Source organism: Vigna umbellata, chromosome 3, assembly GCF_029865625.1.
Source record: "Vigna umbellata cultivar VRB3 chromosome 3, Vumbellata_1.0, whole genome shotgun sequence".
NCBI classification, from domain to species: domain Eukaryota; kingdom Viridiplantae; phylum Streptophyta; class Magnoliopsida; order Fabales; family Fabaceae; genus Vigna; species Vigna umbellata.
The window spans coordinates 47910942-47935544 of NC_142167.1; the positions used below are offsets into that span (position 1 = coordinate 47910942).

The following is a 24603-nucleotide window of genomic DNA, read 5'->3' on the forward strand; positions in this document are numbered from 1 at the left end:
ATTCTCAGAACCTTTCAGAACTAATCTTTGTTTAGGGTCGTTTTAGAAAATTAAGGAAATAGTTCAATTTTTTCATTTTTAATGTAACTTTTTAGTATATTGTTATCTATCATATAGTAGTTTAATTAAAATGACATGTGTTGTATTCTTATATTTTGACGAAAATGTATAATTTTTGTATGGGCCCGTCGTTCTTTTGTCTTTTGTCTTTTGCGTGTAAATTAACGCGGTTAACGAGACTTGTTTTCCTTTGTACACTTTTGGTAGTAGGAGACGTGATTATATTGTTTTTAGTAAAATGAAAAGTTAAGTAATATATTATTACTCAATCCCATTCTGACTTATAGGTTTAATAATAAAAAAAAACAGGAATAAAAAGTATAGGAATGAAGATGAGGGTGACTTTTGAAAGAAAAATATATTTTTATATTTAATGAATATGACATTTTTATTAGAGAATATATATATTTATATTTACATCTAACTTTTTACTATTTCCAATATAAGTTAAGTAAAATTTTTAAAAAATAGAAATTACACTAAAAATATATTATTAAATATTTAGTGTTAAAAAAATATTTATTTTTTATTAAAAATATATTTTTATTAAATATAAAAGTATAATTATATAAATATCAAATATCAATTAAATAATTGTTGACTAACTATAAAAGGAAAACAATAAAAATAATTGAAGATCTAACTTAAAAATAAATTAAGAAAGGAGGAAGTGAACATAAATTTATTAAATTACCTACTACTAAATTATATGCACCTTATAATTTAAAACGAAGAATGATTTCAATGATGAGGAAGAAGATAGAATTAATGTGTTATCTTTATATTTAATTTAAAAAATAATATGTTATTCATATTTATATTTAATTAATGTAAAAAATGTATCAAAATCACGATGACTAATGCTTATTGATACGAAATTATTTGCATGTGTCTTTTTTAAGGTAATAAGTTTATAAATAGAAGAATGTAATTGATTTTCACATATTAGATTTTTTTCTATATTCAATTAAATGTAAACAAATTTGGGTTCATAAAATTTGCACAAGTAAAGTGAAGAAAAATAAGTTTTCATGTCAAATAGAAAAATATTCCTTAACACATCTAAATTTTTATATTCATTTAATACTATTTTTTCTCTTTTTTAAATATAAAAATTTATATTTTTATAATTATTTTATGTTTATATTATATTATGTCTCAAATAAATATAAAAAAGTATAAAAGTTGAATGATATAAATAATGAGAGAAGGTGAGTTAACACTAGCACGTGACTTTAAGTAAGTAGTTTGAATAACACGGTACTTTGAAGCATTCTTCTGAGTCAGCATGCATTTTCCTCGAAATGTTAGGAACACGTCCACTGCTTACTACACCTTAATTTTCTCGCACTCTTTCGACTTGGGTCAACCTTCGTTTGTTTACTTCTCACTCCTCCTTCTCCCAAGTCCATCGTTCTCTCTACTATTTCTTCCATTTTTGCTTCTCTTCCCTTCACTTCTCTTCCCTTTCATCACAACACCACATTTGTCTCTTTCCAGAAGTAGCAGCTTCCTTGCACACATCTTCTGAGGCCTTATTTCTGTGTTTTTCCTTCATGGGGTGCGCATATTTTCCTCCTTTGAAATTTCTGCAAAAAGGATTCTTTTGAGATGAGTTGGTGAGTGCTGTGCTGTATTTGCTGTGGATTTGGCCTCAATTTGGACTGCATGACATGACTTCCCTTCTGAGAAAGTTAAGGCCTTCTTCTGTGCCTGTTGCTGCCGTGAAAACTGAAGACAGCATAAGCAGCAGCTATGAGTACTCCATTGCCATGGTGTATAATGGCCCTCCTCTCTGTTACTCCATTCCTGAAATTCCTGCTTTCAAAATTGACCAAATTCCAGTTGCAACCATTGCTCCTCTCTCTCATGATGACTTCTCTGTCCCGGTAATCCAACCTCTTAGTAAAAGCCTTAACAAGAGGAAGCAGAACCCGTGTTCAGAAGATTCTGCCGTCCGTCCAAACTTAGATTCTCGTGCAACTGATTCAGCTCCATGTCTGTCTGGTACTGATGGTGACGACATGTACAAGAGTTTGGAGACTTTGAAAGTGCCCTGTGCTAGAGATGGCGCCATTCTTAACACAACTTTGGACACCACAGAATCAGGTCCAGGTTCAGGTTCAGGTTCAGGTTCAACCTCTCTTTTTGCTTCCTCTGATGGGATTTGTTCTTTGAGAGAAGAAGAGCAAGCAACAAGTCCCAAGCATGTGAAGCGTGTTTCTGCCGTGACCTTCTGTGATCCCGAGTCAAACTACATGATGGAGAGCGATAGTGATGAGTTTGTTGATTCTCAGGTTGAGAGTGTTCCTGTGATGGAACGTGCAGTGAGACCTGGGAAGAAGGGTTCTTGCTACAAGTGCCTCAAGGGGAACCGATTCACACCGAAGGAGGTTTGCATTGTTTGTAGAGCAAAGTATTGTCGCAGCTGTGTGGTGAGGGCCATGGGGTCCATGCCACAAGGAAGAAAATGTGTGACTTGCATTGGATACAGAATTGATGAAAGAAAGAGGAGGAAACTGGGGAAATCTTCGCGGATGATGAAGCAGTTGTTGTCTGAGTTGATTGTGGCTGAAGTCATGGATAATGAAAAGTCTTGTGAAGAAAATCAAATACCACCAGAGCTTGTTTTTGTCAACTCACAACCTCTGGACCGGGAACAGCTTTTGTTGCTTCTTAACTGTCGAAATCCCCCAAAACATCTTAAACCAGGATCCTATTGGTATGATAAAGCATCTGGATTTTGGGGAAAGGTGAAAACTTAATCTCAACATTACTTTAGTTTAATCTGTTTAGGTCGTGTATGATGAAAACTTTATTGAACTCATGTTCAACAAGCTCTTATTATAATCTAAAAGGTTATGTCTTAAATTTGACCATAACACTTAATGACATAAGCTGAAATGAAGTTATTTTGATTAGATTCATGAAGAAGCTTATGGAAATAAACCAAATAGAGCTTACGAACGTTTTTGTGGAGATACCTCTAGAATTAGTTTACTGTGCCTTAAAAAATGGTGCTTCGAACTCAAGGATGCCCTTCAATGTGCTTTCATTTTAGTTCCAAAATCTAGTTCATGAATCTTTAACCCCCATTAAATGTTTTATCAAATGAGGTTCTAATCTGTTGTATTGATTGACTGTACAGGAAGGTCAACCACCCAGTGAGGTTATCAGCCCCCAGCTGCTTGTTGGAGGTCGCCTGGACAAGTATGCAAGCAATGGAGACACAAATGTGATTATAAATGATCGCCTGATTACAAAAAAAGAGTTATGGGTACTGCAGGTTGTTGTCTTGAACAATATCATATCGTATTTCTGCTTGCACATATATTTTTTGTAATGTTAATCAAACTTTTGCACTGCATTGATTGTTGCAGTTGGCTGGAGTGCCTTGTGAGGGAACACCAAACTTTTGGGTGAACGCTGATGGATCATACAGAGAAGAGGGACAGAGGAATGATAGGGGGTGTATATGGGAAAAGGTGATCATTGTTGAGATGCATTGGTTTTTATAGCAATAACAGTTCACCAATATTTTTGGATTTCCCTTTTGCAGCGCAGAGCAAGGTTGGCTTGTGCAATTCTGTCTTTGCCAGTTCCTTCTAAGTCTGTAACTCTTTCTTGTGAAGGTGAAATACCAAACAAAGACAGTCCTCCTCGGAAAATACTTCACAAATTTCTACTTGTTGGTTCTGTCAATTCTGGTGCATGCACTATATTTAAACAGGTAGATTTCCCCTTGAGCGAACTTATTTTTTCTTATATTCATGCGCTGTACTATATTTTTTCTTTATGCTTTTAATCAAAACCTTCATTTTGAGTGACATTAAAGACTCAATCTTTTATCTTAGGCCAAGCTTCTGTATAATGTGCCTTTCTCTGAAAATGAGCTCGAAAATATCAAGTTGGTGATCCAAAGCAACCTGTTTACCTACCTTGGTATACTGCTGGAGGGGCGTGCAAATTTTGAAACAGATTTTTTGTTGGAGAATAGTAGAGAAAGACCTGTGGCTGAATCCACTTCATCAGGTAATTAGTTCTCCGTTGCATAAAAGGTTAACCAGAAGGCTATTTCTATAGAAAGTTCCTTCAGTTCTTATAGAAATCATTTCACCTTCAGTTTTGTTCTTATGTTTTCACATTGTTCCTAAAAGATGGTAGACACTTGTTAATTAAATGATAGAAGAAGCTTGTCTGCTATTGGTTGGATCGGAGATACGTGTTATGGAGAGAACTCATTAGTTTTAATTTGCAGCAGAGAATATCAGCAGTGATGATGTTGAAATAACACCCTATTCCATTGGCCCACGACTGAAAGCTTTCTCGGATTGGCTACTCAAATACATGGTGTCAGGTAACCTTGATGCAATATTTCCTGCTGCTATACGTGAATATGGACCACTTGTTGAAGGTGTGTGGAAGGACAAAGCCATTCAAGCAACGTATGACAGGCGAAATGAACTAGAAATGCTACCTAGAAGTGCAAACTATTTTCTGGACCGGGTAAGTTAATACTTGGTTGTCCATCTGATCATCCTCACTTGAAAATTAAAGATCATTCGTTCAAATTCTCTGATATTAATGAAGCTATGTTATCATTGTCCTTGTTCAATTTTTACTCATCTTGTATTCCCACATGTTTCAGCATGGAGTTTGCATCATTAATTAGTTGACACATAATCAGCTGATGAAACTAGACAATAAATCTGCCTAGGATTTGAATGAAGCTTTATCCTTGTATTATTAGTACACTTATAGTCTTGTAATTTTCATTTTCTCTTTCAATCCCTTTGAATGCCATGTGTTTCAATGAGGTTCATGACCATCTAAATCAGTTAAGTTGATTGGTTACTAGAGATTTTGTGAATTTAAGCAGTGGTGAAATTTTCTTGAACTGATAAACTTTAGCTATAATGATCTGATGAACAATTTATCGTCTCAACTCAACAGTAGATGAATAAATCCTTTTGATTGGGAAGGTATTTGGTTATCAATGTGGTAGGTGCATCACATCAATGAACACTAGCTAGGTTTATCAAAGTCTCATTATTTCTCACATGCAGGCTGTTGAAATTTCCAAGACAGACTATAAGCCATCTGATATGGACATCTTGTACGCTGAGGGCATATCGTTACCAAAAAGCCTTACTGCAATGGAATTTTCTTTCCCTAAATTAAGCAGTGAGGACTCTTTGCATGCTGATTATCAACATGACTCTTCTCTCAGGTTGGATCAGTTCTTATCACACGAACTTGTTACTTCTCATTTGAGTTTGCACCCACTAATTATTTTGAGTTTCTGGGTGATGTATTAAAAGCTTACTTTTGTTCCAAACTGACAAGACAAAACCTTAATAATGGAACAAATTCACAAAAGTAGTGTGCATGCATGTTTTGTCATAGATTACTTGCACATGCACACATTTTTAATTGTCATCATTTTGTTCAATAACTATACATCTGAAGAAAAGAATACTGAATATATAGGCTTAAACATTTCCTGAGAACAATATAAATAAGGATGTGTTTAGATTTGAGTAGGCTTGTTTCAATAAAGAATATAGTAACTGATACTTAAAATCTTATGACAGTGTGTGTACTTGCTTGAAATTGTTAACTGATTTCTTACACCACTTTATGTTCCATTTATAGATACCAACTGATCAGATTACATCCTAAAAGCCTTGGACCAAAGTGCAAGTGGTTGGAGATGTTTGAAGATACGGATGTTGTAATATTCTCAGTTGCTTTATCTGACTACGATGAGTACATTACAGACAGTGAAGGGGTTTCTACAAACAAAATGATGGCAGCTAAGGCTCTCTTTGAAAACATCATTGCACATCAAGCCTTTCATAACAAAAAATTTCTCCTAGTACTGACCAAATTTGATCTACTTGAGGAAAAGATTGAAGACGTTCCTCTATCGAAATGTGAATGGTTTAGTGATTTCAAACCATTTATCAGTCCCAATATGAAGAAAGGTTGTAGCAATGGCAATAACCCTTTGTTAGCTCAATCTGCTTTTCAATACATTGCTGTCAAGTTCAAGAGATTGTTCCATTCTCTCACTCACCGAATTCTCTTTGTTTCACTGGTTAATGGGTTGGAACCTGATACTGTTGATGAAGCTCTCAGAAATGGAAGGGAGGTCATGGAGTGGGATAAATGGGACCCCTCTATTGTAACAGATCCAAAGTCAGAGATTACATCAACAAGCATTGAGGACCCAAGTTACACATAATGTTCATTTTCTCCAATATATTTGTACAGAGTTCATGGTTTTTCATGTGGGGATGAAAAGTAATAACAAAGTAAAATTTTGACTAGATTCATTAGGGTGGACCCAAATTATCTATTTATGATCTTTTTGACATGGGTCTCAGTCTTACACAATTCTATGTATAGATTGTACACCACGATACATAAAGGGGAAGAACACAGAAAAGGGTTAGCCATTTTGTCATCTGTAATTTGAATTGAAGATAATTTGTCTTCTATTTTTTTGTGAAGAGAAGAGAACGATGTTCACTTGTTTGCACTTAATTGTCAAAGAGGACCAAAATCCATAAACTAACCTTAAAATACTAGGACTGTGAAAGATTAATATAGGTTGAACTCTAAAACAAAGGAAAACAGATAATCAAATAGGAACAGAGTGTAATATATGCGTGTATAAAAATATTCTTCAACTCTTGTAGGATTTAATTCGTAAAAGATAAACGAAAAATATATTTTCTGGATACATTCCACCTTTCAACATATGTTTCCTTTACCTTTATGCAGTAAATGATGGTAATGACAATGAATTTTTTTAATTGGAAATTGAGGATTGGAAAAAGAAGTATGAGAGAAAGAAATGGTGGAAAGATTGGCATTCAAATACCGAATGACATGTTAATAATAAATTCAAGCGACTCTATTGTAGTGTCGTTGGTAACACTTGCACACTGGTGCTAGAGAGTATGAATGATCTTTCATTTTTTCAACACAAATCTATTTTAACAGCTATAAATAATATTGTTGGCAAAATGAATAAGATGTGTTATTGATTGCTAGTGAAGCTATAAATGAAAATATTAATAGACTAGATCATCTTTAAACTTCTAAGATTATGAATACTTTCTCTTTCTATACTTTCAATGCAACTAAAGCTTAATGGACTTGTGTGACTAAATTCAACTTAGATTTTGCTAACTTAACTTGAACTTATGTTGATTTAGGTCGAATGAGCTTGAAATTGGTTTATACTGATTTGATCTTAAGTTGACTCAAGATGACTAGACTTAACTTGAGCTCAAGCTTTCCTGAATGATTTAGATTCAAACTTTATTCGTTTGACATTGACCTAAGCAACTTTGACCAAATTCAATTAGGTCTGACCTATTTAAACTTGATTTGAATACTATCAACTTGGTCTGACTTAGGCTCCACTTGACTTAGCATGATTGCTAGCCTTTACTTTGTCAAATATGGATCTGATTCATATTGATTTGAGTCTAGTATGATCAACTTGACATGTTTTTGATCCTACCTAATTTGGCTTGAGCCTGACCTAGGCAATACTAATCTATGTTTGACCTAGTCCAACTTAAGTTCAACATAATTCAACTTTAAGTTGATATAACATAATCCACTAAGTTAGGTTCAATCCAACTTGACTTAAGACTATATCCGATTTGACTCAACTCAATATTATATGATTTGAATACATCTTGAGTTGACCTTATATAAGATAAGTTCAATGAATTTTTATCAAAAAAATATATATTTTACATCTATTAAGGTTTAATATAAAAATAGGAAATTATTAACAAAACATTGAAAACATGAAATGATAATTTAATCTATCTTTTATTGTCACATTTTTTAATTAAACTATTTTCACTCTTTTATGTTACACGATTTTTAAATTTAATTGCTTTTAGAAAGAAAATAAAGACATAATTAAAAACAATATGCAAACATTTTATTTATTTTTTCTTGATTTTTTATATAAACAAATAATCATATGTTACCATAACGTTACATGTTTGTTTCGAAATACTATTAATACATGAGAAATACAAATATACAATGTGAAATGTTGTTATAATCATGTTTAGAATTTGAGATCATTAAGACATGTTAAATTGATTATAATTTTTACTTAAAATTATTTCATATTATTAAAATTTATTTTAATTATTTCTCTTTGCTCACTTGTCCTTCTTAATATCTTATAGAACCCTAATTTTTAACTATCTATAGTTTTTTTTAAGTATTTAATATTGCTTCGTTATCTTTTTTAGCATCAATAACTGAAATCGCGTATTTATATAATTATCTTTATCTCTTATACACTAATTTTTTTTTAATCTTTGATACACGCATACCAAATATATTATTTCAGAACTTTAAAAAAATGGATTCATAGATATTATAGTAAAATTGTTACTCAAGGAGAAACAACTTTCCAAACACTAACCCTCTTTAAAAACTTTTAATAATCAATGATATGCTTCAAGTTTTTAACTGGAAATTGTTGAATTTAAGGTTTCCATAAACATTTTTATAGCCTTGTATGTATCCTTCAACTCAGCATTGCAACAAAAAACCAGCAACTAGACCAAACAGTTTCATTTTCGCAACCACAACATTTTCAGCACAAACTTCTATGAACTAAATGATACAAGATGAAGAAAGAAACAACATTATTTCTGAGAACAAGAAAGCAAAAATCATCAGCACGGCACAAATCTATCCAAAAGCAGACACACTGTTTCCTCTGAGATTGTAGTGTCTTTCTGAGCAACCATGATCCCCTTCTGAAGAACCTCATTTTCAACTGCATGTTCATCTTCTGCCACCTTTTTCCCTTTGAAAAAGAGACTCTTGCTGGCCATAACCTTCTCTCCCAGCTTTGTCAGCTCCCCCTTCCACACCTCTACCATGGCACCCATTTTTCCCTCGCCACTCAACTGTCAGTCACTCACAGATAAAACTGTGTAATGCAAGAACTAAGAAGCCCTTGTGTTTAGAATGGTACATGGTTGGAGAAAAACTGTTCATGTTTATATAGAAATTAGAAAGAAGAAGAACCAAGAGTTTTCGTGAAAGAAGGTAAGTTGCAAAAGAGATGTTTTCTTTGGATATACTTGTATTATGGGATATTCTTTGGAACATTTCATGGCTGCTTATTATTGTTACATAACATTCCATGAGTGGTGCATATTTCACTGCATAATTTTCTCTTTTGGCTACTTTGACTCCGCGTGTATCACTTTTTTTTTATATAATATAATAATGAATATAGAAAGTGTTACACCTAATTATAAATAAAAATCAATTAATAGTTATTGACTAAAATTTAAAAAACATATTTATGACAAATTAATTTCTAAACAATTATTTTTTTAATTCGTCTTAAATTTGACATAAATTTCTCATTTTTTTTGTATGAATTTAAGTAATATCGAATTTTTTATGAATCAATATATACATATACTTTTACGTTCTATTACTGTATATTAAATTATTAAAACATAAAACAAAATATTTCACTATTATTTTTTGTTACAAGTATCGTTTTATTTGAAATAACACTTTTTTTTTTTGCTATATTGTTCCTTTATACATTTCTTCTTTTTTATTATTTTGTTTAAATGATGTATTGTATTTTTTTTTAGCAAAAAAATCTCAAATTAATTAAATTAAGTTGTTTCTAATACTCATAATAATTGTTTTTTAATATATTTATTTATTTTTTTGTTTTATTGTTGTGTGAAAATATTTGACTATTAATTTAAAGTGTTTCTTATTTTTTCTTAATGTGTTGAGAAACCTATAAAATTTATTTTTCTCCAAATTATTCTCATGTTATGAAGTAGTATATTTTAGTATTGATGTAAATTTCTTCTTTGATTTTTAATATTCGAAGAAAAAAAATGTTTCTTTTGATTTGAATTTTCAACAATATGATTTTTGTAAAAACAATTAATTAATATTCGAGATAGAATGGATTGGGTTGAGTATAATGTATGCTATCAGATATGTTATAACAGTTGAATATGAAATGTTAATTTTTATTTTAGAAACTAAGAGGATATATAGTGACGCCCTCTCCAACTCTATTAACATTCCTACGAAATTAGTTATTAATTAAACATTTCAAAAGTAAATTATTAAATTTAAATATTATTAAATTAATTTTTAGAATAATAATATATAGTCGATAACCATTGGTGAATATTTTTGTTTTAACATAATTGGAAAATAGTAAAATATATGTTTTTAACAAACCTAGATATATATATAAACTCATTGTAATTTGTAATTTTTAAAAGGATAATAAGATGTAATTACTTAATTATTCCTTATAATTTAACAAATTTTTTAATTTAGCACTGTGATTTTGAACTGTAAACTAAAAGAAATTAAAAATGATGAACATAAACACTAAAATAGATTAAACAAATTATTGTAAGACTTATAAATGATATTTTGAGTATATGGATTAAAATGCAGATTTTTATTAAATATATGAAATAAATGAGTGTAAATAAACTAAATAATAACATTATAAAAGAAAAATCATTAGAAAAAAATTGATACTCTAATATTCTATCTAACACAAATTAAAATATCTCTACTATATGAATAAACCTCAGAAGATATCAACAAGTAGTTTGTCTTGCTGCATCGGTCCAGCAACGAGTCAAGAATGGCACACATATTATTCTGTAAAGTTGTGAGAGCCACAAAAATGGTTATAAAACAGACAACACAGTGGTCCCAATTATACTATTTGATTTTCTGAGCAAACGTGCTTTTACATACTACAAACATATAATTTATTTTTTGCACCTTCCACCTTCCACCTTCTTTGTCGCGTTTATGTGTATTAGAAAATTCTTATTCGTGTGGTGCTGTCTATTCACATTTAAAGTCATTTGGAAAGAAAAATATTGATTCGAAAGAAATGTTTCATGTTATTAAACACCCTTTTAGGTATATAAGAACACCTTTTTAAAAGAAAATATAAATAGCATGTCTTTAGAAGAAAATATTTAAAAGAAAATATAAATATCAAAAACACTCACAGAAATATTCAGCACAAAGGCCAAAGTATGACTATTTTAAATATTTTTTCAAAGTTTCCTAAAAAAAAATAATTTATGAAAAGATACAAAACAACATTTTTTGGGAGCTCTAGAAGCTACCACGATATCAGAAATTTTTTTCTACCCCAAATGCATATATAATAATAGGAAAAGGGTTAACCGGAGTAAAAGTTAGGATCATTTTAAGATTTGCACCTCTTTTTTACGGTTTTTTTTGTCCTTGTTAGTTGCAACCAAGTCCCAAAGTACCGTCGTCTACACGACTCCAACTAACCGTTATCACGACTTTTTCGGATCCAAAAAATCCACCTCAAGTCACTCGCACGCGTCTCTCGAAGTCTTGAAACTTATACACGCTGCCGAAGCCATATATACATTGATCGTGCAATGGTTGGCAGGTGCGATCATATCGGTACTAAAATGCACCAGATCCCATCAGAACTCCGCAGTTAAGAGATAAAACATATTTAATCCTAAAATTAAAAATATTCCTAAATAATAATTATAATTATTATTATTATAATTATAAAAATAAAATCAAGTATGTTCCTAATTATAATAAATTATTATTATAATTACAAAAATAGAAATAAAAATAAATATAAAAGAAGCTGTAGAATTTGGACAGATGAAGTAACTACTTACAAAAACTCAAATGTTGTTAGTTGTTTGTATTGTATGAAAATAAAACAATGTAGTATTCCAAATGGAATATATATATGGATTCTTATTATAAAATTATTTTCATATATATTCTTATTATAAAATTACTTGTCTCAAAATATTATTTTTTTTGTATAGTTTGTCAAATTAAGAAGAACATTTTTAAATGAAAAGAAAAATTTGATAATTATTTTTCTTTATTACTTAATGTATGAAATTTAGGGATAATTTAATTTTTATTTAAGTTATTCATTCTTATGATAACTTAAAATTACATATTGAGAGAAGAAATTATTTAATATACTATTGTTTTTTGGCTTATATCAAGAGGAATAAATTATTAATGATACATAACATTTTTTTTATTTTCTAATAATGATAAAAAGGAAAGAAATACATTTAAAGACTTAATTATAGTTATTTTTTAAAAAAGAAAGATATATTATACATGTATGAGAACTTTATTTCAGTCAAAACCACTTCTATTTATGGTTCATATACATAATATTATAACTATTCATTAGTCTACTCTTCCGGACAGAAAACTTGATCACAGTGAAAAACGAACAAAGATTAAAACACACATGACTCAGATCAAAACGTTCCAGTTATTATTCTTTTATCCATCAAGCACTGAAGCAGTCCACAAGCATGGAGAGTGAAGCGTCGGAACACATGAACCAAGGTCTGTCAACTTCCATGCGTTGGTTAGAAGCCACTATAGGAAACCCAGTTGAAGAACTTTTCTCCTTTTCTTTAATCCCATGGAGGTTATGTTCACGGCTAGATGGGTTCCAGCCACCACCACCAGAGAAAATGGTCTCACCCTTTTCCTTCAGCTTGGTCCACATGTCCCTTGGTTCAAACATCTTCTCCTACAGCCCTAAACAGGTGATTGTTTAAAGGGTGATCAGAAAAATGTGTATGAATCTTTTTTCGGTGGTGTTTGAAACTTCCAAAGTACAAATGAAGATGAATGAGGTGAGGTTTTATATAGAGTGAGACGGTGAATGATGAAGAGATTTTGATAAGTAAATGGAAGTGGCTCCCACCTATTCTATCTATCTGTGTGCTTTTGTTTGGATGAGTCTGAGGGACTTTGGGATTTGAAGTTCAGCTTATCTGAAATCTCTTTAAATATTAAAAGATATACAAAAACTATGGATGGAGGGACTCTGGAATTTTCTTTCTGTATAACCCAATCATTGTTTATGCTCCACTGTACACTTTACTATTAGTTGGGAATATAAGTCTAAGTAGAAGTCGCACGTTATTGTTTTAGAGTTTTGGATAAAGATTGATGTGAATTTTTTATATAATTCACTCAGATATTATTGATATTTGTGTAATTTACGGAAAACTTTCTCCTCAATAAATTCATCACTGAGATCAGAGTCGATGGTTTGAACCCCTTAAATAACAAAAACACCGAATGGGAGTGTTCTTGCTTGCGGGGATGGTAATACACAAATGGACAAGTGAGGACTACAGAGTGATAGGTACCAAATCTAGGTTTTGGCAAGCATCAAATGGATGTAAAATGTTTTTCTTTTAAGTGGCAACATTGATGAAACACACTGTAAAGTGTAACCAAAAAACTGTTTCAGACGTTCCAAAAACTAAATAAATTCAGGCCTTAAACTGGTTTCCCACAACGGTATTACAAATTTCATCTAATTATTACCACTAATGATTTTGAGACATTTGGTTAATGATTGTATCTAATTCAATTTTAGCAGTGTGAAAAAATTTGCCGTTTTGGTATTATATGTCGATTACATCTTCAAACCCAGGGATAATATAGATTTGTTGCACAATACCAAAATACTCAGAAAAAACTTCAAGAATAGAGATGTTGTGGAGACCTTTTTCATCTTACAAATCCAAATACTTCAAAGATCATTCTCGAGGTATTACAAGTGATCCTGGTATGCAACACTAGAAATTTGTTTAGATTGAAGTTCAAAAAGCACTTGTAGAAATTCTAATGCATCAAATTAAGAATAAAATTGTTGTTTCAAGAGTAAAAGTATTGGTGGGTCCTTCTGACTTCAATCCAAACATTCACTTGGAATTTAAATGAAGTACATTGTCAAGGATATTGATTTATATATGTATATAGAACATGCATTTTGCACTATGGATTCCAGCAGAGTGAGTGATAATGAAAAGACTGAGCAGTCACAGTGGCTCTAATGAGGCTGATTTCAGGCAAGGAAATTGGTTAATATACAATGCAGTTAGATCTCTGAAGCAATTTAATATTTGAAGAACCTTTTAGACTCAAATCAGAAAAGAAGGTTTGATTGAATATGAGGAGGCTTCACAGAGAATTTCATTTCACACACTCTAACCAATGAAGGTTTCAAGCAGGCCAATTCATAGCTACCAGAGTTAAACTCGCAGGATATGTCTGCATTCTCTTAAGGCCTAATAATGGTATAGAAGAGACTTCAAATTGATGCAACTTGTGATACTATCTTCAACAACATCATCAGCTATATAATAAAGCACTTTCTTTCAATAATACAACAACCATGCAATGATGCAAGCTCCTTTTCTAAAAACCTACTTATAAATTGAAATTTGCATTGATTCATATATCGTGCCCAATATCTAATTGATATGTGATATACTGTAAATTCGTCCTATATCTAGTTGATAAAAAATGTTGAACAATTACGAAGTCAATTGAAATACATTTCTTATTTAGGCTACAAACTGTAGCCAAATTCTCATAAGGTTGATATTTTCTTCCATAGCTGGTCCACAAAACATATCCCATCAACTTACATGTAACAAGCCAGATCACTTTGTGTACAACTCTTCTCTTCTCTCCAACTAAACATTCATATGGTACTATTGAGCCCAACAGTGATTTATTTAGTTCTACATCATATCAAGAATCAAAGAAATACACAACCTTTTCCCTTTTTGATGATAGAGATTCATATATGAAAACAATGATAAAAAGTTTATGAAATTCTCACTCAGTCTCTTCCACAAATGCTTCAATTCGAAGAAGGACAAATCCCACAGCAACCCCAACAAGAACAAGACCATTCATGATGCCAGCAATTTGGAAAATCTCAGCAGCAGCATTGCAGGTTGAGGCGGCAGCACCTCCTCTTCTACCCTTAGATGGATATTTCAAAGAGCTCACCACCTTTGCAAAGCACTGCTCAGTGCACACAGGAAAGCCTAATGATGTCACACTGTTCTGAGCCTTCAACCCCCCAAAAGAATTGATCCCTCTGATGAAGTGCACTCTCCTCTCCCTTCTCCTTGTGCTGCCAACACTGGAGCTTCCCACAACAGGGATTGAGGCTGGAGTTGCTGCACTGGTCATGGTCATTCTCTTCTGAAATGAGCAAACATTGTAAAAAATGAAGGATTGGTAAGTTAGTTAGACACCCTTCAATCTATTTTAGATTGCTTGAACAACATAAACAGGAAAAAGTAATGAGTAAATTAACCTTGGTGGTGAAGCTGGAATGGCTTTTCTATATCCTGTGGTGTGGTTCTTGAAGTAGAGTTCACAGTGGTATGGTATGGAAGGGACTTTGTATGTTTTTGGATCCAGAGGAACCAAAGGATAAGGTGGAAAGAGTGTGGTTGGTTGAAAAGAAAATGCCATGACTTAGTCATTTTGTGGCTTGCATTTTTACTTGGACGCTGACCACCAAACAATTGAAAAGAGGTATTTGTGTGATTTTAAAATCTAGAAGTTGAAATTATATTGTTAAATTCAGAATGATTTATAGATATGAAACTTTAAAAAAAATATATTTTGAAATGTATAATTTGTCATTCTTGGACTGTTTTTTCATTATATTAATGTAAAAAATTTCTAGTTTTAACTACAAATTATATCATTAGGAAGGATAGGTTTAGTATTTAACAAGATACAATCCATAACTACATTAAACCTTAAATTACTATTTCAAATTCTACCATTCAAAAATTAATTTAAAATTCAGGTTTGTTATAAAATAAAATAGAAAACTTGAAGTGTTATTTTAAAATAATAAAGTGCAGAAAAAATTCATGGGAGTTAAAAAAAGTAAAAACCTTTCTTAAAAAAACAGCTTTTTAGATTTATATGATTTGTTTGAAAGACATGAAAGAAATAAAGGGATAAAAATTGGGTTTATACGAAAATAAAAGAGATATACAAAAAATGAAGTAAAATAAAAAAAGAAAAAGTCATTGAAAAAAATAATTGAAAAACAAATAGATGCACAGTAAAGTAACATAAATTAATTGATTTCTATATATAAGGTTATATAATTGTAGAATTGATTATATAACACAAGCTATTTATATGTCATGTTTAAAGTAATTAATAACTTATTCATTAGTTTTCTCATATATATGAAAAATAAAAGTAAAAACTACTAAAATCTATCTTTTTTCCATATATTTATTTATTTTCTGAACAGAAGAGTTTGATTTGAACTATATTAAAAATAATAAATTACTCATTGCACTTAAAGCTCATATTATATATTTAAAATTAATTAACAACTAATAAACATGTATAGATATATTATTTTAAAGATTCTTTTACAATTTGATTATACTTTTATTTATATTTATGAATATGATAATAAATTTTTATTTTATTATAAGACCACTTAATTTATTTCCTAATATAAAAATAATCACAAAAATTACATGTTTTATTTGAGAATTTTTCACTATAAAATATGCATCTGCTTTTGTAAAAAGTGTTTGACACTATACAATGCAACGACAATGATTTTTCTACATTCTCAGCCAAGTATAAAATAATCTTAGCGTTGAAAAACACATGTTAGTCCATTTTTTTGGATAGAACACTACTGCATTATAATAACCTAGCTTTAGATAGTAGAACTTTTTGTCAGAATGTCCTACAGCCATTGAATTGAACAATCTTTTTTCAAAATACCACATTATAAATGGAAAATACGAACATAGAGTGAAGAAAACTACCACTGATGTTATACCTAATATCCATATCATATTAAAATTCTGCCCAAACACAATGTCATGAAAGTACATCAAAATCTTAAAAGATTAACTTGAACAAAAATCATTAAAAAAAATAATTTTAAGCAGTCTGCAGAAACATGCAGTATAATGAAGCTACAAATTAATAAAATTTCAAAATAAAATAAAATAACAACAGCTGAAGCACAAGCATTTCAACTCAGTTTTTGATCAACTAGATTGAACAATCTATTTACAACCCAAGTCAAAACCGAAATATATTTGTATCAGAACTGGGACAACTAAGTTCAAATGTTTATGAACATGTAAAGCATCAAAGTTCTAAGTGAAGAATTAGATGAACAACAGATCACTCAGAAGCAAGGTCTATTTATCACAGACTGGCTATCAGGATTAACTGTCCCCGCTAATTTCTAATCAATTTCACTGTACTGCTGACGCGATGTTGCAAATGAGGGTTCAAGAGTTTGGTGTGGCTCATATTTTGGCTCAGCTGCTGCACAGGAGGAGAGTTCAACAAGCTTGCATCTTCAGTTACGTGAAAGACAGTAACTTGCAGCACAACTTCCTTTGTTCTAAGGAGCTCAAACACACATACATCACCCTCCCCCAGATTGTTCTCCACGGTGAATTCAAACCATCCTTGGCTTAACTTGGCTCGACCTCCTCTGTAGAGACAGCGAACCGACCACTGTCTGCCATTGGACAACTGAAGTTTAATGAATCCTGATACCCCATTCAGATTCTTCTCCGCAAAGCAAGAAGGCAAGTACTGAAAAACAGAAAAAACAGGAATTGAGTATTCAAGATAACATGCTGGAGAAGAATAATGATAAATATCAAGTTCAAAAACATTTCACCATTATGCATCCTCTATATAAATAGGAGGGTCGCAGGACAACTCTGCAGAAAGGATTTGTGGGTTCAAATGCTTTTGATGCATTAATTGCCCTTTCTCTTTCTTCTGCTGTCACTGTTCTTTTCCTTGCAGATGCACTTTCATAAAACCTATAGCGCATTTCTGCCTCCTCTTCATTTTCACCTGAGGGTTCCTCGCCCTCTATAGTTCCACACAAGTTGCATTAGTAATAAAAAGAAAAAAGTCATCTTTTGGGTTACTACACAGAAAGAGAACTGGGATAAAAACTTACGGGACTCTGATTTCCGCTTCTTTTTTGCAGTTTTATTGACTGCTTCCTCGTTAGAATAACGCAACTTCAATTCATCGGTGGACCTTTTAAACTCAACAGCATTAAACTGAACACCTATGTCTCTGGTTGACTGGCTACCTTGTGAATTGGCACTCTTAGAAGAGTAAGAACTCCCACCATCACCCCAGTTTACACGATTCAGTTTTGAGCCACCATTGAACAAATTCTGCAGAGCTGGAGTATGACTCTTCCCAGGTGTCAGTTGATCTACAGATCCTGCAAAACCCTTGTTTTGCATGGCACCAGGTGTAAGATACGAAGGTGACAAATCTGACAAATCAATGGAATCTATGTCTTCCATTTCCTCGAAAATATGATTGTAATTGACAAAGCAGGGTCCTTCCATATGATTTCTCATAGCCGATTGATAATTTATCTCAGAGGTACTCAAATTAAAAATATGAACAATAAAGGATGAATTCCCTTCATACATGAACACCAAAAAGTATCCAACACCAATGGAGTACCGTTGGACAAAATCTTGCCAACCATCAACAAACCAAATTTTGCTGTCAGCTTTCTTCAATCCTATACGCCAAATACTACCATCAGGAACAGTGAGGGTAGCAACTGTAGAAAGCTGGGTCCCATATTTCCTCAGAAAAATATCCGGAATCCTCTGAAATGCAAATATAAAGGTTAGGTTCCCGATACTAGCAAAAACTCATAATACAATCCTAAAGATGTCATGATAATACTAACTATAAGATTAGGAAATTCAACAATGAAATGAAAAATGGGCAGATCCTGCCCTACCATCACCTCCTAAACAGGACCTCATCATCCCCACCTTCATGAACAGAGCTTGGAAGGTATCTCCAATCAAGGGGAAATATAGCCTATTTAGCCACAGTACTATTTTTGTTCTTATTTGTACAGCTTCCCTATACCTGTGTTTCCTCATTTACTTAATTTCCTATTATCATTGATTAATTATCTCTTGCAATTTAGAAAACCTTTGTCATAGAAATAATTCTACAAGCAAGACTTTAAAGTGTATGCAATGTTATCAATGGCGGCAAGCCCAAAATCCACAACCAAAAATTAAGATGGATGGGATTGGGATTACAGTGGAGGAAGAAAAAAATACAAAACTTACATAACAAAGCAGCAAAATATAATCAATATAGAAAAAATGAAAAATAGATGACAAATTAGAAACATATAAAACTCCCCAATTTACAAGTTAGCGGGATAATAGCAGAAGTAGCACAGCATATAAGTTCACTAAAAGAATAGATTTTATTTGTCTTGAAATTTATTTGTAAATAAAAAAACCAAAATTTATGAAATAATAAAATAGAGGAAGAAAGTAAAATTGGAAAATAAAAGAGAACACAAGAATTTGTTTAAATAATTTTGTTGAAAGAACAATAATTGAATTTGTTTATTGTTTGTTTAAAAGATAAAGAGCATGGTTAGAATTTAGAAAGACCAAAAATGGAAGGGAATAAAAGAGAGAGAGAGAGAGAGAGAGAGAGAGAGAGAGAGAGAGAAAGAAGAGAGCAGAAGATGGATGGAAACAAAAACTAAAACAATAGAAGAGTATCACTATCTATGAGTCTGAGATTCCCTGGAGAGTTTCTGGTGATGTCTAGAGGATAGTTCCCAAGCAGTGTGGACAAGCCAAACCCGAAACTGCTATAGCAGGATAAATGCTATTCTGACATTATTTTTATTACTTCTGTCATTTACTTGATTATATTTTATTACATGCAATGCTTTTAATTGCCATACATGGTGGCAAGTTTCAAAAACCCTACTATGAGATGGAGTATAGCAGGAAAACCACAGTATTATGATAACTTCTATAGTTTATATAATGTATACTGTAGACATAAGTTTTCAAAATAATAAAAATTACTCAAATTAATAACATTCATAATTGACAATAAAAAGTCATAGGTGTCAAACAAAACAGAAAATTGAAAACCAACAGAAGTCAAATACAAGTTTCCTAGATAAGAATTATAAGTCATCATCTACTAAATTAAAGTCTTCTTTATCATTTTCACAAGTATTACATACATAGATTTCAACTTTGGAATCTAAAGTTCTTAAAATAGCCCTCCAGACAAGCCCTGCTATGGCACCAACTATTGATCTGCTACAACCACTACATTGTTATTGGGCACTATTTATAACCCTGATTACGTCCTATGATTGTAATCACTATTACTGTTTACTATATTATATTTAGATTATTATAGTACATATTAAGCTTTAAATAAAATAAAATAAAAACAGAAATTGAGACACTAAACTAGGCCTAACTAGATGCACGACAAACCAAAACAAAAATGAAGAGTTAAAAAAACAAAAACATTTGAACCACATGGCCTAATTCCCCCTGAAAACCTAACCCCCAGGGACTGCACAGATGTTAGATAAGTGTCACCCTGTCATTATAAAACCCTAACTCCCTAAGGAAGACGTTGCAGATGGAGGAGTGGGAGTTGGTGAGGGTGGGTGGTATAGACTGTCCAAAATTGGTAGTGATAACAAAGCCTTTGTTGGAGCAGCCAAATCATCACCATCCTTCCTCCCCCATCATTATTGTCAGTGAAAAACCATCTGCACTGAGACATTTAGAGTGGCTGCTCTGTCATGATGAGAAGCACAATTTGTGTTGCAATTTGGGCTCCAGCAACTGCAACAGCAAACTGCAAAACGAGGACATTAGGAGAAGCGAGAGGTACATGCAACAGTACAATAGTGGCATTTTGCACACAATTTATCTATGATCAAGAGGACGTTGTGACTGGGAAGGAAGAGAATGCCCTTGATCTCTTGAGAATGAATAACCTTGTTTCACAAAAGTGGAAGTCTATTTTCACTCTGGAATGGGAAATAAGAGTCACATAAGCAAGGAGTTCAGTAAACAAAAGGTCACATGAGGACTAGGGTGTGATTTTTCAGGGGTTGAAAAGTAAACTAAATAAATTGTAGTACTTAGCATCTTTGTCCATTCAATAACATTTTAGAGATGTGTCCTCCACCATGGTTGTCAAGCCAATTGCAGAAACCATAAGCCACCACACAAAATTCAACACTCCATGCCCCACTAATGCCTCTTTACCAAGAATCCACAACAGTATCCCAGCATTCGAAAGCATTGAGTGTATAAAAGAGCAAAACAAAGATTATATGGGCATTTTGTCCCATAACAACATTTAATAAGGGTAATCGATATCTCTAGTAGAGGATAGTACAGATCTCAATTAGCAAGAATTTTTATGTTACAGACAATGTATCACTATTCACAGACAATATCATTCTATTCACAGACACCACTATTGCATTATGGAGAGTAAAGCCCCAAGTTCTAACTGCTAAATCCTAATTCATTTTATATTTCCATTTTCCCAATGTATTTGGGATCATTAAGTTGACATTTACTGTATGTATCTGCTCAATACCTTCTCTATTCTGAGGCTGCCTCTATTTGTTCAAATAGAGAGCCACCCATCATCCCTGGCAATTTTTAGAAACACCCACCCTTCACTCTTCGCTCTGTTATTCCTCTGGTAGGGATTTTATTAAATGTTTGAAACTTTAAGAATTGAGATACATTATTTCCTTGAATTTTGTTGTTGCTTACTTGTATGCTTTGTTTTAGACCTATGACTTCTTATTGTCAATTATGAATGTATCATGAAATCATGAATTTTGAGTACCTTTGAGCTTTTATTTGTTCATGGCAAAACATAAATTATAAAAAAAGAAAAAAAAAATCACAATTACAGTCCATCTACACCGTCATAACAAGTTTGGGATCAATCACTATCCACCAACATTGATAACTATGCTAAAATTCTCCTTTCTTGTTCCACTACTATGAATTAATTCCAAAAAACAGCAACAAAGGAATTATAGGCGAGATTGTTCAATTAAGAACACCAAACGAAATAAAATTGTAAAGTTTATATCTAATGCATGCATGGTGTTAAGTAAACTAACCCAAACCCACTATCAATTCCAGGACCAACATTCAGCTCAGCTCAACTCTTGAAGAAATCATAAAACCTTCAAGAAAGGTTCTTTTGTAAACCCACAAAACTTACTGAAAGCACCATCCTTCTATCAGAATCTCTAAAGAAAATCCATTAACAGCCCCCACCCCGACACAAATGCAAAGGGTCAAGAATCCCAATATTGGTGAAAAAGTTGTGTCAGAAAAAGTAGCAAAGACCCAGAAAGCTTTTTTCATGCAACACTCACAAACAACCCCAAACCTAAAAGCAACAATATAGTACAATCAATTCCACACGAAATAAAAAAATAAAAATAAGAAACATTTGAATGAGAGAAAAAAATATACCAGTTGTCTGGATTGAAGAGTGTTGGAGAGAACAAGCTTGTGGAAACAAGGACGAGCCATTGTCTGAGAGTGATACGGGTAACAGAAAAGAAGAAGAAGAAAGATTCAGAGCATTATTTGAAGACCCTTTAATTGAAAGATGAAAACTTCGGGAGGATTTTTCCTTCACAGTCAGATCTACTCACTCTTCACCTTCTTCTCCACCCTTCCCTGCTTTTGAGTCAAACTAGGATTTTTAAACCTTAAAAAAACCCCAACCCTGTGACCTAAATAAAAGCAACGAGTGCACCACTCGCCCGAGTCAACTCAGACCCTTTATTAACATTTCTTGTAAGTGTCAAATGACTGATAATATTTATCATTTCCTTTTTCTGATTTATCTATACATAATAATAATTATATTACTTTTTGAACTAATTAATTTACGCGTACAAGCGGTTAAAATTTGAGATGAAAAAGCTGTTTATACAAAAGGAAAATGTTTATATGCTCAATCAGGTTGAAGTAAAGTGCTAAACTTTCTAGAAAATATAAAATAAACAAAAACTATACTAAAGTTTAAAAAAATAAACTTTGTCCTGTCAGAGAAAAACTTTGGTTTGTAATATAAATATAGAGATTATTTTTTCTTATTTAGGGGTGAATGAAGAAAATTGTTACTCTTTTTTATACTAATAGTAACAATTATACATTGATTGGTTGTTAAATATAAGTAACGAAATTTTAAATTTGTTATTGACAAATCTGAATAAATATTTGAAATTTTTTTATATATATTTTTACAGTTTAGGCACATTTTATGTCTACCAAAACATGTTTTTTTACTTATATACTTCACAATTTTTTAACATTTTTTTCAGTTCTTATTATTTATAGATATTTTAGATATAAAATTAAAAGAAATTTTGTAATCAAAATATTCTCGATAGAAAAATTATATTATCTTTTCATTCAAAATTTAATTAATAACTATTTAATCTATACATATATATATCGATACTTATATATAAAGAAGATTTTTGTTCTTTTAATATGTACATTTGTTTTCAATTTAGTTATTTAAATAAAAGTGAGATGAAAATTATCTTAAAAGTAATCATCTTACTCTTTTACATGGTATCAATTTCATTTCGAACACATCATAATCAAGTTTGTTAGATTATTACCATCAGACTTTTTGGACCATTCATCAATATCTAGTGTTGTCAAAACAGATCACCTGGGTCGGGCTAGCCCATCATGAGTTGACCACTTAATGAGCCAACCCAACCCAACTCACTTATTAGCAAACCAAAAAATTTGAATCTAATATGATCCACCACGGTTGATGAGTTAAACGGGTTGGTTTACTAACTCACTTAATTACAAGTTTTTTTTAAGTAAAAATAAATTACATTTTTTTTAATTCAAATCTAAATATTCACTCTAAAACGATGTTAAACTTCAAAGATAATTCAAAATAAATAAATAAAAAGTAACATACAACTCAAATATAATCCAAAAGCAAGCTCAAAAAGGGAATAAATAAGTTTCTAATATTAATCATTTTTGCATCCCTTATACATTTATAAGATTAGAGTATTGAATGGATAAATCTATAATATTTTTCTCTCTTGAAACATATTTATACACATTTACAATACAATAAAAAAAGTGTTAACTAATAATATTGAAACACAAAGTAATAAATAATTAAATTAAACTAGGTGGGTTGGTGGACCAACCCAGCTTACCACGGGCCGAGTTGAAAATTGGCATGTATATCCTTGCTCTTTAATTTTATGTGTGAACATTGTTGATAAAGTGTGATAATCATATGTTGGATTAAGGATTCTAAGTAGGTGGGAAGATTCGAGTAAGGCCAGTAAGGAGAACTAACCTTCACTTATTTGTGTGATTACCATGATGTGTCATTTTATTTGTTATGGGGTGTATAATTTTACATTAATCATGTTGATAGGGATAAAAAAATGTGTTAGCCATGCTCCTTTTTGTATTAAGAACGTGTTGTATTGTGTACATTATAATAATAGATTGGTTTTCAGCACAATTCCATCTGAACCATGCTGATTTGCATAATAATTGGCTTGGCCAAGCATGTTCTGCACTAAAATCAGGTTTCCTTTCATCAGATCGTGCTTTTCTACATTAAAATTGGCTTAGTCGTGCTCCTTTATGTAGTAAACCATGCTCTTTTGCAAAAAGACTATATCACTTTGCTTGTTTCATACATGACTGAATTGAACTT

General features: G+C 31.7%; 5 protein-coding genes across 7 annotated transcripts; 1 reads left to right on the plus strand and 4 right to left on the minus strand.

Annotated features, from left to right (window-relative positions):
- The first annotated feature begins 1417 nt into the window (after positions 1–1417).
- Positions 1418–6604, plus strand: LOC124821273 (extra-large guanine nucleotide-binding protein 1-like). 2 transcript variants are annotated; one of them, XM_047293141.2, is made up of 8 exons: positions 1418–2813; positions 3209–3346; positions 3441–3545; positions 3620–3790; positions 3915–4092; positions 4319–4566; positions 5127–5290; positions 5716–6604. In XM_047293141.2, the coding sequence occupies exons 1-8, from the start codon at positions 1734–1736 to the stop codon at positions 6305–6307; spliced, it is 2676 nt and encodes an 891-aa protein (XP_047149097.2). In that variant the 5' UTR covers positions 1418–1733; the 3' UTR covers positions 6308–6604. The 2 variants fall into 2 exon arrangements, with proteins under 2 accessions (XP_047149097.2, XP_047149105.2); XM_047293149.2 differs by having other exon boundaries at positions 4322–4566.
- Positions 6605–8667: 2063 nt separating this feature from the next.
- Positions 8668–9195, minus strand: LOC148202789 (uncharacterized). Its single transcript, XM_088110736.1, has one exon. The coding sequence runs from the start codon at positions 9003–9005 to the stop codon at positions 8787–8789; it is 219 nt and encodes a 72-aa protein (XP_087966862.1). The 5' UTR covers positions 9006–9195; the 3' UTR covers positions 8668–8786.
- Positions 9196–12226: 3031 nt separating this feature from the next.
- LOC148202790 (uncharacterized) lies at positions 12227–14351 on the minus strand. Its single transcript, XM_088111060.1, has one exon. The coding sequence runs from the start codon at positions 12695–12697 to the stop codon at positions 12455–12457; it is 243 nt and encodes an 80-aa protein (XP_087967186.1). The 5' UTR covers positions 12698–14351; the 3' UTR covers positions 12227–12454.
- Positions 14352–14507: 156 nt separating this feature from the next.
- Positions 14508–15465, minus strand: LOC124821289 (uncharacterized). The gene is made up of 2 exons (XM_047293160.2): positions 15305–15465; positions 14508–15189 (listed from the first exon to the last, which is right to left on the minus strand). Exon 2 carries the CDS (start codon positions 15181–15183, stop codon positions 14815–14817), a length of 369 nt encoding a protein of 122 aa, XP_047149116.1. The 5' UTR covers positions 15184–15189; positions 15305–15465; the 3' UTR covers positions 14508–14814.
- Positions 15466–16965: 1500 nt separating this feature from the next.
- LOC124821300 (B3 domain-containing transcription factor VRN1) lies at positions 16966–22606 on the minus strand. 2 transcript variants are annotated; one of them, XM_088110761.1, is made up of 5 exons: positions 22356–22605; positions 18797–20697; positions 17975–18653; positions 17684–17883; positions 16966–17595 (listed from the first exon to the last, which is right to left on the minus strand). In XM_088110761.1, the coding sequence occupies exons 3-5, from the start codon at positions 18465–18467 to the stop codon at positions 17230–17232; spliced, it is 1059 nt and encodes a 352-aa protein (XP_087966887.1). In that variant the 5' UTR covers positions 18468–18653; positions 18797–20697; positions 22356–22605; the 3' UTR covers positions 16966–17229. The 2 variants fall into 2 exon arrangements, with proteins under 2 accessions (XP_087966887.1, XP_047149124.2); XM_047293168.2 differs by lacking the exon at positions 18797–20697 and having other exon boundaries at positions 22356–22606.
- Positions 22607–24603: the final 1997 nt, after the last annotated feature.